We start from the raw sequence: 12186 nt of genomic DNA on the forward strand, positions 1-12186 counted from the left end.
GTACTTATAGGGAAAATATTCAATCCAAACTATGATTTTCTGGTCCCTTTGTGCTTTTATTTGGTTCAAAAATATTGAAAAAATGCTGTTGCAAATGACAAGTGGTTTTTTGCAACTTGAGTCAACTTTACGAAAAATTATGTAGCAACTGTGTGGGTACGATAGAGTTGACATTTCTTTGACAGTTCATAGTCGCGCAATTTTGAAAACTGTCAAGTTAATGTGCAATGTTATTAAAAAAATCAAATGCACGCATATGAAATGTCATACAAATGTCAACTCTACCCCATCCACACAGTTGCCACATAAATTTTCGTGCATATACTCCATTCTTTATCTTGGTGAGTGGTCGATGCGATCAAGCAAGCCATGGGTAGCTTTGTAAGTTTTCCTTTTCCACCAAATTTGTGTGTCGTGTAAATCAAATATTAACTGTCATCGCTGTCATTCAGATTCAGAATCTTCGTCAAGCATTCATGTCCAAATCTCGCGATTTTATAAGCCGTACACATCGATTCTTATACCTTGTCCACACCAGCGAGCGGAATGGCGAACCGAATGGCGAACCGAACCAAAGTCGCGAGCATTTCGGCGAGCGTGCAACGTGCGCGCGTGCATTTCGGCGAACCATGCAACAAGCGCATGTTCATTTTGGCGATCCATCTGTTGTCGGTATTCTGGCGAACCATCAAAGGAAGTTACGCGAGCATGTTGCATAAAGTCTGGACGGTGTCACGTGCACAAGATTGTTTGTTGCACGCTCTGACCGTACAAGCACTTTTCTGGAAAACTGGCGAACCGCTCGTCGAGTTCCCCTACCTGCACGTCTTCGTTTGAACGTTTGAACGCTCATTTCGGCGGGCGGTTCGCTGTACGGTTCGCTGTTCGGTTCGCCGTTTCGCTCGCTGGTCTGGACAAAGCTTTAAATTTAACCGTTCCCGATATGAAAATTATCGGCGTCCGTCGTCGGTCAATCCGACCAGAGATATCCGACCGAACATTATTCCCGTCCCGTGGCGGGCAATATTGCAAAGAAGTTTGGGTGTGAGAGATTAACCGGATTCTTAAACTATAAACCGGACCAAATTTGACCGGAAAGTGTGTGGCCGGTCTAGAACATTTTGAAATTCCCAAGCAAGTTATTAAAATTTTAGAAAACGATGCGATATGAAGATGACACGTTTGAGGTTATGTCTCGGTGGTCTCGGTGCATATGAATCATGAGCAATTTAACCTGGAAAATAATAAATAGAAAGACTTTGCGGCGTCTCTGTAAGTACATTATTGTAATATTTGTATATTTTTTAACAACTACCAACGCACTTTTCCATTGGAACTTTCAAAAATCCCTAAATTCAACTTGACGGCTGAAAATTTCCCAAAGAGTATAGTTGCCATTCCACAATCATTTTGAATCACTCCATAATATTCAAATAAAATTAGATCTATAAATTAAGACATAACTTGTCTTATATTTTTTGTCAAAATGACAGAAAAAGTCCGTTTTTAAACGATACAAAAACCTATAAAAATTGCTTACTTGATTTAAATGGTGTACAATGGCGAACAAAAAATTTCGGCCATAACTGTCAGTCCACTCACGTATGCTGTAAAGAAACCTTTAGCAACGAACAACCTCACTTCACATGTTGACATGTGTCAATTAAATTGTGTGTACGTATGTTCTTATGGGTGACAGTAATAAATTTCAAATTTTAATTTGCAAACGTCAATTATAATGACAATAAAGGTAAAACTACACCCAATTTTTGTTAAGTGACAAGAAATGGGTGGACGAAATTTTTTGGTCGCAATAGTATGACATTAATTGACATTGATTAATTAATTTTTTGACACTTTGTTGACGTGGGCATAATCAGGCAGGGAATTTTTTTAATTTGTGACAATCTAACCAAATTTTGAAATGACATTGACGACCAGAATTTTGTGCTCGCGACAGTACTATGCCGGCCAAAAAATTTTAGCCGTCATTGTTTGTCATTTCAAAAAATCAAATTGTAATCCATAACCATACTTTACCGATGATTACCGTCTTGATTATGAATGTTATTTTTTGGGTGGTAAATTTCAAAACTCGAAATTATTTTGTCATTTCTACTACACGGAACGTTTACCTCAGATTATCTATGTACGATTGCTCTAATTTTGTTCATTCATGTCGGATTTTTGGAATATCTGAGCTTTAAACAGTTTAAATTGATTGTCAAAATGACAAGAATCGAAAGTGGGTTACGGTTTCTAAAGGTTTATTTACAATTTATGGGAATGTCAAGATAGTGACGCTAAAATTTTTTGGCCGCCATAATACAATGGCCAGCAAAAAAAAAACTAGCCATCATTTAAATGTCAATGTCAAAAAAGCATTAATTACACATTTGGATTTTGACGTAACACAAAAGTGATGGCTAGATTTTATTGCCGGTCATTGTACATTAGTCATTAAAAATTATCTTATCGATTTAATACAATGATGTCTTGGGGTTATAGATAGATGATTTTAAAGAAACTAATTACTTATTTAGATATGTAAGTAAATATTTATAAAATTAATATTACCTACAACATAATATTTCATCAAATGAACAAGTTATGCGCCCACCTTAAGTTTCCTGTTTAATGTGCGAACAGATGCCATTATTCAACAAACTTACACCACTGTGTGTAACTGAAAAATACAGCTCCTAAGAATAATCAAGACTACTACGAACTATACAACAATAATCTCTTAAGCGAGAAGATTTGGGGCGCCATAAAATATTGATTTTGTCCCATGCGGCCGTTTATTAAAATGTCAGGAGCGAAAAATCACCCTCTACATCCGCTAAATTAACTACACATACAACGTGTAACAGAAATAAGTACATTAATTTTAACTGGTAAGAACTCGTCAAAAGGAACAACTTTTCTATCTACCATTTTGCCGAAAAACGATGTTTAATTCCAAAAAAAAAAATTGGAGAGATTTTTCACTAAAATAACCCTACGCCCCTAAATAAATACTGCAATGGCTAATTGAGATCAGCACTAATATGAAAAAAACATCCATTTTCATCCAGAAAACGTGTTTTAACGCCGAAATCGAAATTCAAATAAATCTACCCGTATAGCAAAAATTCCGCTTCGTAAGAATCTGGTTGTTTCACGTTTTTAGGTAGCTTAGTTTTGGAGATATGAACGGTTTTAGGAAAATCTTTCCTATTTTTTTAAGCCACTACGCAACGTTTTTCGCCAAAATGGCAGAGAGAAAAGTTGTTCCTTTTGATGAGTTCTATTATCAGTTAAAATTAATGTACTTATTTCAGAAACACCCTGTATACACTAGTTTGAATCAAGATTTTCAAAAATGTCACACTTACAAAGTAGCGTTTATGCGGAATAAACGTAAGTCCTTCCAATCGAGATTTGGGTCGGTAATGGTAAAATGAATGATTGAAGTATGGAACAGAAGCTTGTCTTTTTAACGACTTTTGTGACTTCGTCGACTTGGAGTCATCTTTCTTCTATTGTGAAGAAACAATATTTAACATAATTAAGCGTGATTATAACAATAACTCACTTTGGACCCAAACCAGCGACCACCAAGTTTGTTTTTTAATTTAGAAGCATACGACGAATTCTCAGAAATTCGCAAAGCACTTAAATTTCTTAGAAGTTCATCTAATTGTTTTTTTCTTATAGAAAAACTGTCTGTTTCTATAATGGTTGAAACATTTTGAATAAAATCTTCATCTACTTTTATCTTATTTCCGTCCTGACGTTCACCACTTTGATGAGATAAACCGGGACGGGAAGAATCGTGTGAATCTAACACTCTAGAGTTCATTTTATTAGTTCTATTAGTCATTTTGTCATCAAATCGTATATTCTTATTCAACACTGGGTTTTTATTAATTACATTTGCGTTTGTGTTTTGCCATCCATATGTCCGTTTGTCGTTATCAATTATTGAACTTATTACTTCTTCAACAACAGATTCGCTATCTTCTGTTACAGTAGGTAAAGGAACATCTCTAACGTTATATTTCTTAACAATCGTCTCTTCTAAATTTTCAAATTTGGGTTGAGGAGCGTTAAAACTCCTTGGTATGAATTCTTCTACAGATTTAACGGATATTATGTCATCGACTGCTTTTGTAGGTGAGTAAATTTTTCTTACACTTTTCGTTTCAGGTGTAGGGTGATCTTTATAGTTTTCTGGTTCATTGCTAGTAGAGTACGTTTCTATACACGACGGTTTCTTGACAGGTTTCCGTACACCTTTTCTTTCAAGTGTACCATAATCTCTATAAGTTTCAGGTTCATTGCTGGTAGAATATGTTTCTATAGATAATGGTTTCTTGACTAATCTTTTTTGAGATTTACTAAATTCACAATCACATGAGGCTTTATTCGTTTTTGTTGGATCAAGATAAATAACTAGTTTTTGCGACGGTGATGTAAACAGAGTTATTTTTGATTTCGTCATAAGTTTTCATATTTTCCGTTTTACAACGAATTTTAAAAATACGTTATTTAACTGTCATGATTCTGTCCCCTGTCAGAACAGCGATCCGCCATGGTCGACTACAATAATTAATTGCACAGATGTAAACTCTGACGATTCGTCTTGTTTGTTGTTTATGATAACCTGCATATTTGTTGTATGTTACCAAAAACATTCTTAGCTATTCGAATAAGTTTATAGTAAGTTTAGTGTTAGTAATAACTTCATGGCGATCTAATACATAAAATAAAATAAAACAGCAATTAATAGAAAAGCATATCTAATGAGCTGTATCATACGTTACAATTTACAAGACGGACTACTTTTAGTTAACATAATGCGATATACTAAGACTCCGGTTCTTCAAAAACTGGAGTGATTAATTTCTTGGTGAGCACAAAGAAAACTTGTTGCCTTTCTGTAGAGCTCTACAAACTGCCGGCACTTTACAACTAAAAGTATCATCTGGTTTTGGTGAAGATATATTACTTGGTCGTCTCCGATCATTCTCCGATTGACACGTCATCTGAATAGTTCCGCAAGTGTTGCACACTTTATATGATTCTTTACGATTTCCTTGCGAACCGTAATTACGCATTCCACCAGAAGTTGAGAATATGTCTCTTGAAGCAAAACCAATGGGAGAACATGACCTTCTATTTCCAAATTCTGACGAACTTGGTAAGTTTCTAGTTTTGGGTCTTGCAGCACAAGTATTTTCGGAAAAGCAAGTAGTTTCCTGAAAGTTGGAAACTCCGTAGGGACTTGAAAAATTAACAGTTCCACCTCCGAAGTAATTCAAATCGTATTTAGTGTTAAATGAAGATTCTGCTCCAAACCCACCCATAAACGGTGAACCTACTCCATAACCCGCACCAAAATTATTTCTTGGTGTACATCTTCCATTTAAATTATATGAATTGCTTGCGTAAGGCTGAAGGGGGCCATATTGAGGTAGCATGCCAGGACTGTTCGTAGATAACATGCCAGGACTGTTCGTAGATAACATGCCAGGACTGTTCGTTGTTCCGTAACCTGGAACACCTGGAGGCATCAAGCTTCGGGTACTTTCACCCCCATATCCAGAAGCGCATGGAGGCAGGTTGCGGGCACCTCCACTTCCATATCCTGGTGCACACGGGGGTAACATTCCTGTACCACCTCCCGTTCCATATCCCGGAGCACAAGGTGGTAACATTCCGCGGCCACTTCCAAATGGGCCACCAAAACCGCCGCCAATTCCTGCACCACCGTAACCACTTCCAGAGCCACCATAACCTCCTCCGAGGCCATAACCCCCACCAGCACCACCAAAACCCATTCCTGCTCCGCCAAAGCTACCACCAAGACCCCCATATCCACCTCCACCAAAACCACCTCCGAAACCTCCAAGAGCACTGCCGAAACCACTACCGGGACCGCCGAAACCACCACCGGGACCGCCAAAACCACCTCCAGGACTACCAAATCCACCCCCGGGGCCACCAAAACCACCTCCGGGGCCACCAAATCCACCTCCGGGGCCACCAAATCCACCTCCGGGGCCGCCAAATCCACCTCCGGGGCTACCAAATCCACCGCCGGGGCCACCAAATCCACCGCCGGGGCCTCCAAAACCACCTCCGGGGCCTCCAAAACCACCTCCGGGGCCACCAAAACCACCTCCGGGGCCACCAAATCCACCTCCAGGGCTACCGCTACCATAGCCACCACCTGTTGCACCGTAACCACCTCCAGGTCCAACATAACCACCACCAGGGCCACCATAACCAGTGCCAGGACCGCCTCCTCCGGTCTTATTTTGTCCGGTCACTCCATCACTTTTTTTACCTCCTTTACTTCCTCTGCTTGATTCAGTTTTACTACCTCGTCCTTTTGCATTGCCTGAACCCCTTCTCCCTTTTCTTTCTGATGCACCCGATCCTCCGCTTGGCAATAAGAAATCAGATATCCTAGAAGATCGTCTTCGTTCAGTACAGCACGGATCGTATGTGTAATCACAAGGACTGCAAATTCTTGAACGACTCGGAGCACATGGTGAACAAGGATCGCACGAAGATCGGCATCGTAACGAGTTATAATAAGAACAGCATGATACACTCATTATTCATTTTATCACTAAAATTTTAAAATATGCCCAACTAGATGTCAACCGTCGACATTGTGATGTACGTCACCTTATGTTGTTCTAATTCAACTAGCAACTACGACATAAAATTGTTTCTATTAAAAATGTCCACAAGTTTCAAAATTAGTTACTTTTTTTAAATTTGTAATTTTAATATGTAGAATTAATTCCGTGTAATGGTATTTTTGCATAAAATTTAAAAAACTGATAACTTTAGTAGATCTTGCTAAACTTCGTCCAGTGAGAGATTGGGAGATGTAAAATTTTATTAAATTAACCCAACACTACAAAATGCACTAGAATACATTAATTAGAACATAATTTCAGGGCAAAAATGTTACTGCTTAAGGATATATTTCAAATTTTACGTGCGCTAGGTACTACATTCTCTACGTAGAATTTAGTCATTTTTATGTCAACCGATCTCTGGTTGGACAAACTATATCAATATTTTTGCACATACAGGATGTCCCAGAATGAACCAGCATAATAAATCGAAATTTTTTCTAAACACCAAAGATTTCTCATAGCAACGGAGAGCTCTAAATATTTATTAATTTTTGTGTTATATGTCTGTATTATATTATGTGAATTTGGAACAGCTATATCTAAAAGATATGCTTGCTTTTGTTGTTTATTTAAAATTATAATGTCTGGTCTGTTATGCTTAATATGAATGTCAGTTAAAATTGTTCTATCAAAATATAACTTGTATACTCCGTACGGTGATAAATTGCACGTTTTTAAATTCTAGTTCCAAAACATAAAGCAGTGAAAAATACTAAACTCTCCATCTCAATTGTTTCACGTTATGTAGAAAACCGTTGTATCCCTGCAGATTAATTCCCGCCAAACCAGTTTCTCTATCTGTCTTCTGTCAAAAAACGTGCAATCTATCAGAGTACGGAGTATAACTGTCATTTTCCAAACAACTTTCTGGTCTCTGGTGTACAACTATAATGTGGTTGTGTATTCTTTAAAAAATTGAATTTAACAGCTAAATTCATGTGTATAATTTTAGCGAATATATCGTGACGTTTTTTATATTCGCTTAGAGCCAAAACGGTGCAAGAAGAAATGATGTGTTCAATTGTTTCCTTATTAACGGTAATACAATGTAAACAAAGATGTACTCGTACATCATCATTACCTTGCAATGTTACCGTAGTGGATTTAAAATATTTTTTTCGATTTCCAAAGCTTCTAACTTCACTATTGTGCAGGATTAGTTATTGGTAGTGAGTAATCCTGTACTTTGTGATAATATGTACGATTAGAGGTAGCTGTCATGACAATTTAATACATATATTTCAAAATAATTTTCCTGTTAAGTGCCACTTTCAAGGACCGCCCAATCAGTAAATAAGTCCAATAGAATTTTTTAAACATTTTTCTGACGTTTACGGTAGTCTCTTCTACACCGTAGTGCATCGTTAGTCCGCTATTTTTGGGACACCCTGTATTTTATAAAACGTACACCAATGCGGTTTCCTTGTTTTAAAGCATATTTCCTAGAGGTTACTTCGCATTGGCGTATATTTTATAAAATACATATGATATACAGGGGTGTATTTTTAAAATGTGCCGAAATTTTACCTACGAGGTTGTGGGACAACGGAGAAGATTAAAAGCAATTAAAAAAAATTGTACCTCAAAAATTAAATGTCATTTTATTTTTTGAATAGAATTTTTTAAATATTTTTTCAAAGTACTACATGAAGCCAGTAGCTCGTGGTTAAAATTATGCTGCTTCATTCTGGGATACCCTGTATTTTCATATTACTTTTAGGCCCGATTTATTCACCTTCAAGCAAATTTATCTGGCCAGTAGTTGCTATGATTTAGAATCTGCTATTGGTAGATCCATGGTGATTACCGTTCAAATCAAGTAACTTGAAGGTGAATAAACCGGGCCTAAATTATGTAAATAAAAATAAATATGTGGTTAGTTCTACAAAAGTTGAGTAACTACATATAATAAGGACAATGTAACATTTTATCTGCCCTGCCCATTACATTTTCTTAGTTACCAATCAAATAGGTTGTTAAGACGATCTGATTTACACAGTAAAAATTTCTGACATTCGAATTGTCTTAATGACATTGTGGAATTATAGAATTTAAACACTTCTATGTACATAACACTGTGCCAAATTTCAACGAGTTCTGCTAAACCATTCTGAAAATATTTAGCTGCACCCATACACTAAAGCGATCCTGTATAATGTATTACCTGTTCAAATTGTAAAGAACCATTGTGGTGCAAATGACTGACCTTTTATACAGGGCTGCTAAAAATAATGGATACAGTTAAATATTTTCAGAACGGTTTAGCAGAGCTCGTTGAAATAGTATTTAAATTCTATCATCTGAGATTTTTTTTAAATTTTCTTACATTTGTTTTGAAGATGCAAGGCTAACTTGATTTTTTTATAAATGGCACGGAGAGTCAAATTTAATATTTTTGAAAAGAGAATTTTTTTGTGAACTCAGTGATGTAACACAATCATGTCCACATCGCCGCCATTTTTTAAATTTTTATTTATTAAAATTATTCCCTTACAATGAAATGTCTTATTTTTACACTTATTATTAGCTTTTATTTATTTCTTGGTCAAAATACAGGCGGTAAAGAACTAAAGACAACATTTCCAAAACTAACTAAATTTTACATCTTTTCAAATTTTATTAATTCGATAATTTTTTATAAAGTTTAGATTAAAATAAGATATACATTTGTTACATCACTGAATTCACAAAAAAAAAACTCTTTTTAAAGATATTAAACTTGACCCACCATGCCATTTAAACAAATTTAAATTAACTTTGTATCTTCAAAATAAATGACGTTAGAAAATTAGAAAAAATCTCAGATGATAGAATTTACATACTTCTAACTGTGTGCCAAATTTCAACGAGCTCCGCTAAACCATTCTGAAAATATTTAGCTGAATCCGTACTTTTTAGCGACCCTGTATAAAAGTTAATGCCAAATGTGTGCGATTTGCACCACCATACTTCTTTACAATTTGAACAGGTAATATATCAAAATATCAACAGCACCTTGGTTTACACATTTCACTTACCGAAACTACAGGTCCATCCTGATTGACATGCATGCAATTAAATTTACAACGAAATAATGTCGATTAAAAAAATTAAACATTTACTACATACGTATTTATATGGAAACATGTTTCAGTTTTAAATTTCTTAATACGGGTACATTTTGCCCTTTTTTGTGTTTTTATTATTTTGTAACATTAATCTCTTAAAAAACAGTTTCATATGAATCCACAGTTAAAAATTAACTTACCCAAGCGTTAACTTGCTCAACTTTTTGTGATTGAATCGGAGGCTCTTCGACAACAGGATCACTCAAACTCGGATATAAAGGTGGAGTCTGCCAAGCTGAAGGATCAAGCTGCCAACCATAACCATTTCCATGCCAGCCGTAGCCATTAGCTGCACTTGGAGGTTGTTGATAATGTATTGTAGGATAGGCATTGTAGTACTGTTGATAAGGTATTAGAGGTGGATAACTCATCTTTAAAGCTTTTTGGTATGTAAATTAAATACGAAGACAGCTGGTAAGCTGGTAATCCTTACAGATATCTCTTAACTTTCTTAAACCAAACGACGATTCCTCTGCGTTCTCTCAGGATAATCTAGAAAATATTTTGTTGTGACGAACAAAATAAGCGTTAAACGTATAAACTTTGTACATAATTACCCACCCGATTACGTGTTACACATTTTATTATCACATCGTACTTAGGTGAGAGAAAATTTGGCTCAAATTGTGTTCACAACTGTTGCAGTTTTTGGTAATAGGTATTAAAATACGTGTAAAGCAATAAACTCAAGTATGATTTATTTGCGGTATCAAAATCCAAATATTTGTATATTTAAAAACTTAATTTGTGCATTCTCCATCGAAATTGTGCAAATAATAGTACATAATAACCTGATAATAAACTCCACCCAAATGCTTAATAATTTGATTTACTTTAAAAAAGCGAAAGTTGCCCGACAGTTGGAGAATGTTACCCATATATGGTAATCTATTTTGTCAATTAAATACTGTTTACTCATTGCGATACAATACGATAAAATTACGCACAGTTAGTACATTAAATATTAAAGAAATTGGTGTAAAAGATAATAGTTGTTTTAACGTTAATTAAGATTTTTATTATGAGTTAATATGATATATAATATGAATTTAATGGAAGTAATAAAAACGAGAACAAATATAATAAAATAAAAAATGATTCTCGATAGCCACGATATCTTGAGCATTTATTCAATAAAATAAAGAACACCTAGGTAATTTTATAGAACAGATTAAAACTAAAAATATTATAAATGTTTCTGTTTTAAGACAAAAAAACCTTTAGTGATAAAACACGTTGATAAAATGTAAGTTTGACGAAAAGACTTACTTTGGATTTGAAAACAGTTTCATTAAAAATTATAGCATAAAATGTCGGAAAATCTTAATTAAAATCTATTAGTTCAAAAGAAAATGGAATTCTTTTACTAAATCTTTTAAAGTTCATTTTACTAGAAATATTTTTACATTTGCATAGGTACTTTCCTGATTGTGTTCTGAGAATAATAAAACATCATCATCAGATGCAGTCTGAAAAATCATGATTTCACAACAGAAATATTTAATCATTCAGATTCACAAGTTTACGTCATGGTTGTGATCCACAGTACACAATGACGTAGCTTGAGTCAGATATCACAAGATTATTATTAACTACTGATTGGTAACTTATCAATATCATCATCGAACTTCTTGTCATTGATAAATACAAAACCAAATGTTTATAAACAATCGACACTGTGCTAACCATGTAAAACTCTATTTATATTATTCCTTATCACAGCCAGAATTTTTAAAGAAATAGGAGTGAATAAAAATAGATGGTACTCAGAATATGTTGTATGTTGTGTTAAAAATCTTTACAGCTCACTTTTCAACCTAACCTATATTTAACTCGAACTCGATTTTGGACGAACATTAGGAAGATATTTTTTATTCAACGTGCATACCTAGATGTGCTTTTCTTTTGAAAAATGCCAGCGGAAATCGTTAAAAATTAGGTGAGGCGATATGAGGGTCAGAAATTAATGGAATTACTTTACATTTTCATTAATCCTAAATTCATGATGTTATGTCGACACAATTGTTGCGATGAGCCACGAAATCCCATATGTGTAAAAATAATAAACATAGGCTAAAACGCGACGTAGGTACAATTTTTCTTGTGCATTCAATATTCTCACGGTTTTTTAACCTTCACCCATATATTATGGAACAGTGAAATGTATAAATGTAGAACTTACCTAACCTAAACGTGGATGTCAACTATTGTCACTTCACTGTACAACATCGTTACCTCACACAAAAATATTGTTTTGAGTATTCGAAAATAGTTTTTTCTTATATCCAACTACTTATGTTCCCACGAGAGCAACACATAAATACAAATAATCTCGACTCGACAGACGAACAAGCAGGAACAAGGACGGAACATAAACA

At 35.0% G+C, this 12186-nt stretch overlaps 2 protein-coding genes across 7 annotated transcripts in view; both read right to left on the reverse strand.

Moving 5' to 3' along the window:
* Positions 1–12186, reverse strand: part of LOC138126367 (calpain-A-like) — a 31269-nt gene extending 19083 nt beyond the window's left edge. The window contains exons 1-4 of one of the 6 annotated variants that reach the window (XM_069042179.1): positions 11996–12186; positions 10242–10300; positions 9949–10187; positions 9719–9736 (exon numbers count right to left, since the gene is read on the reverse strand). In XM_069042179.1, the coding sequence (XP_068898280.1) occupies positions 9719–9736; positions 9949–10179 (249 nt within the window). In that variant the 5' untranslated portion in view covers positions 10180–10187; positions 10242–10300; positions 11996–12186. Of the gene's footprint in view, positions 1–3377; positions 3522–3577; positions 4559–9718; positions 9737–9948; positions 10301–11990 lie in introns of those variants that run through there. The other 5 variants (XM_069042175.1, XM_069042182.1, XM_069042141.1 and 2 more) reach the window with 5 other exon arrangements.
* Positions 4768–6713, reverse strand: LOC138126416 (uncharacterized). Its single transcript, XM_069042201.1, has one exon. The coding sequence runs from the start codon at positions 6606–6608 to the stop codon at positions 4884–4886; it is 1725 nt and encodes a 574-aa protein (XP_068898302.1). The 5' UTR covers positions 6609–6713; the 3' UTR covers positions 4768–4883.

Source organism: Tenebrio molitor, chromosome 1 (genome assembly GCF_963966145.1).
Source record: "Tenebrio molitor chromosome 1, icTenMoli1.1, whole genome shotgun sequence".
NCBI lineage: Eukaryota > Metazoa > Arthropoda > Insecta > Coleoptera > Tenebrionidae > Tenebrio > Tenebrio molitor.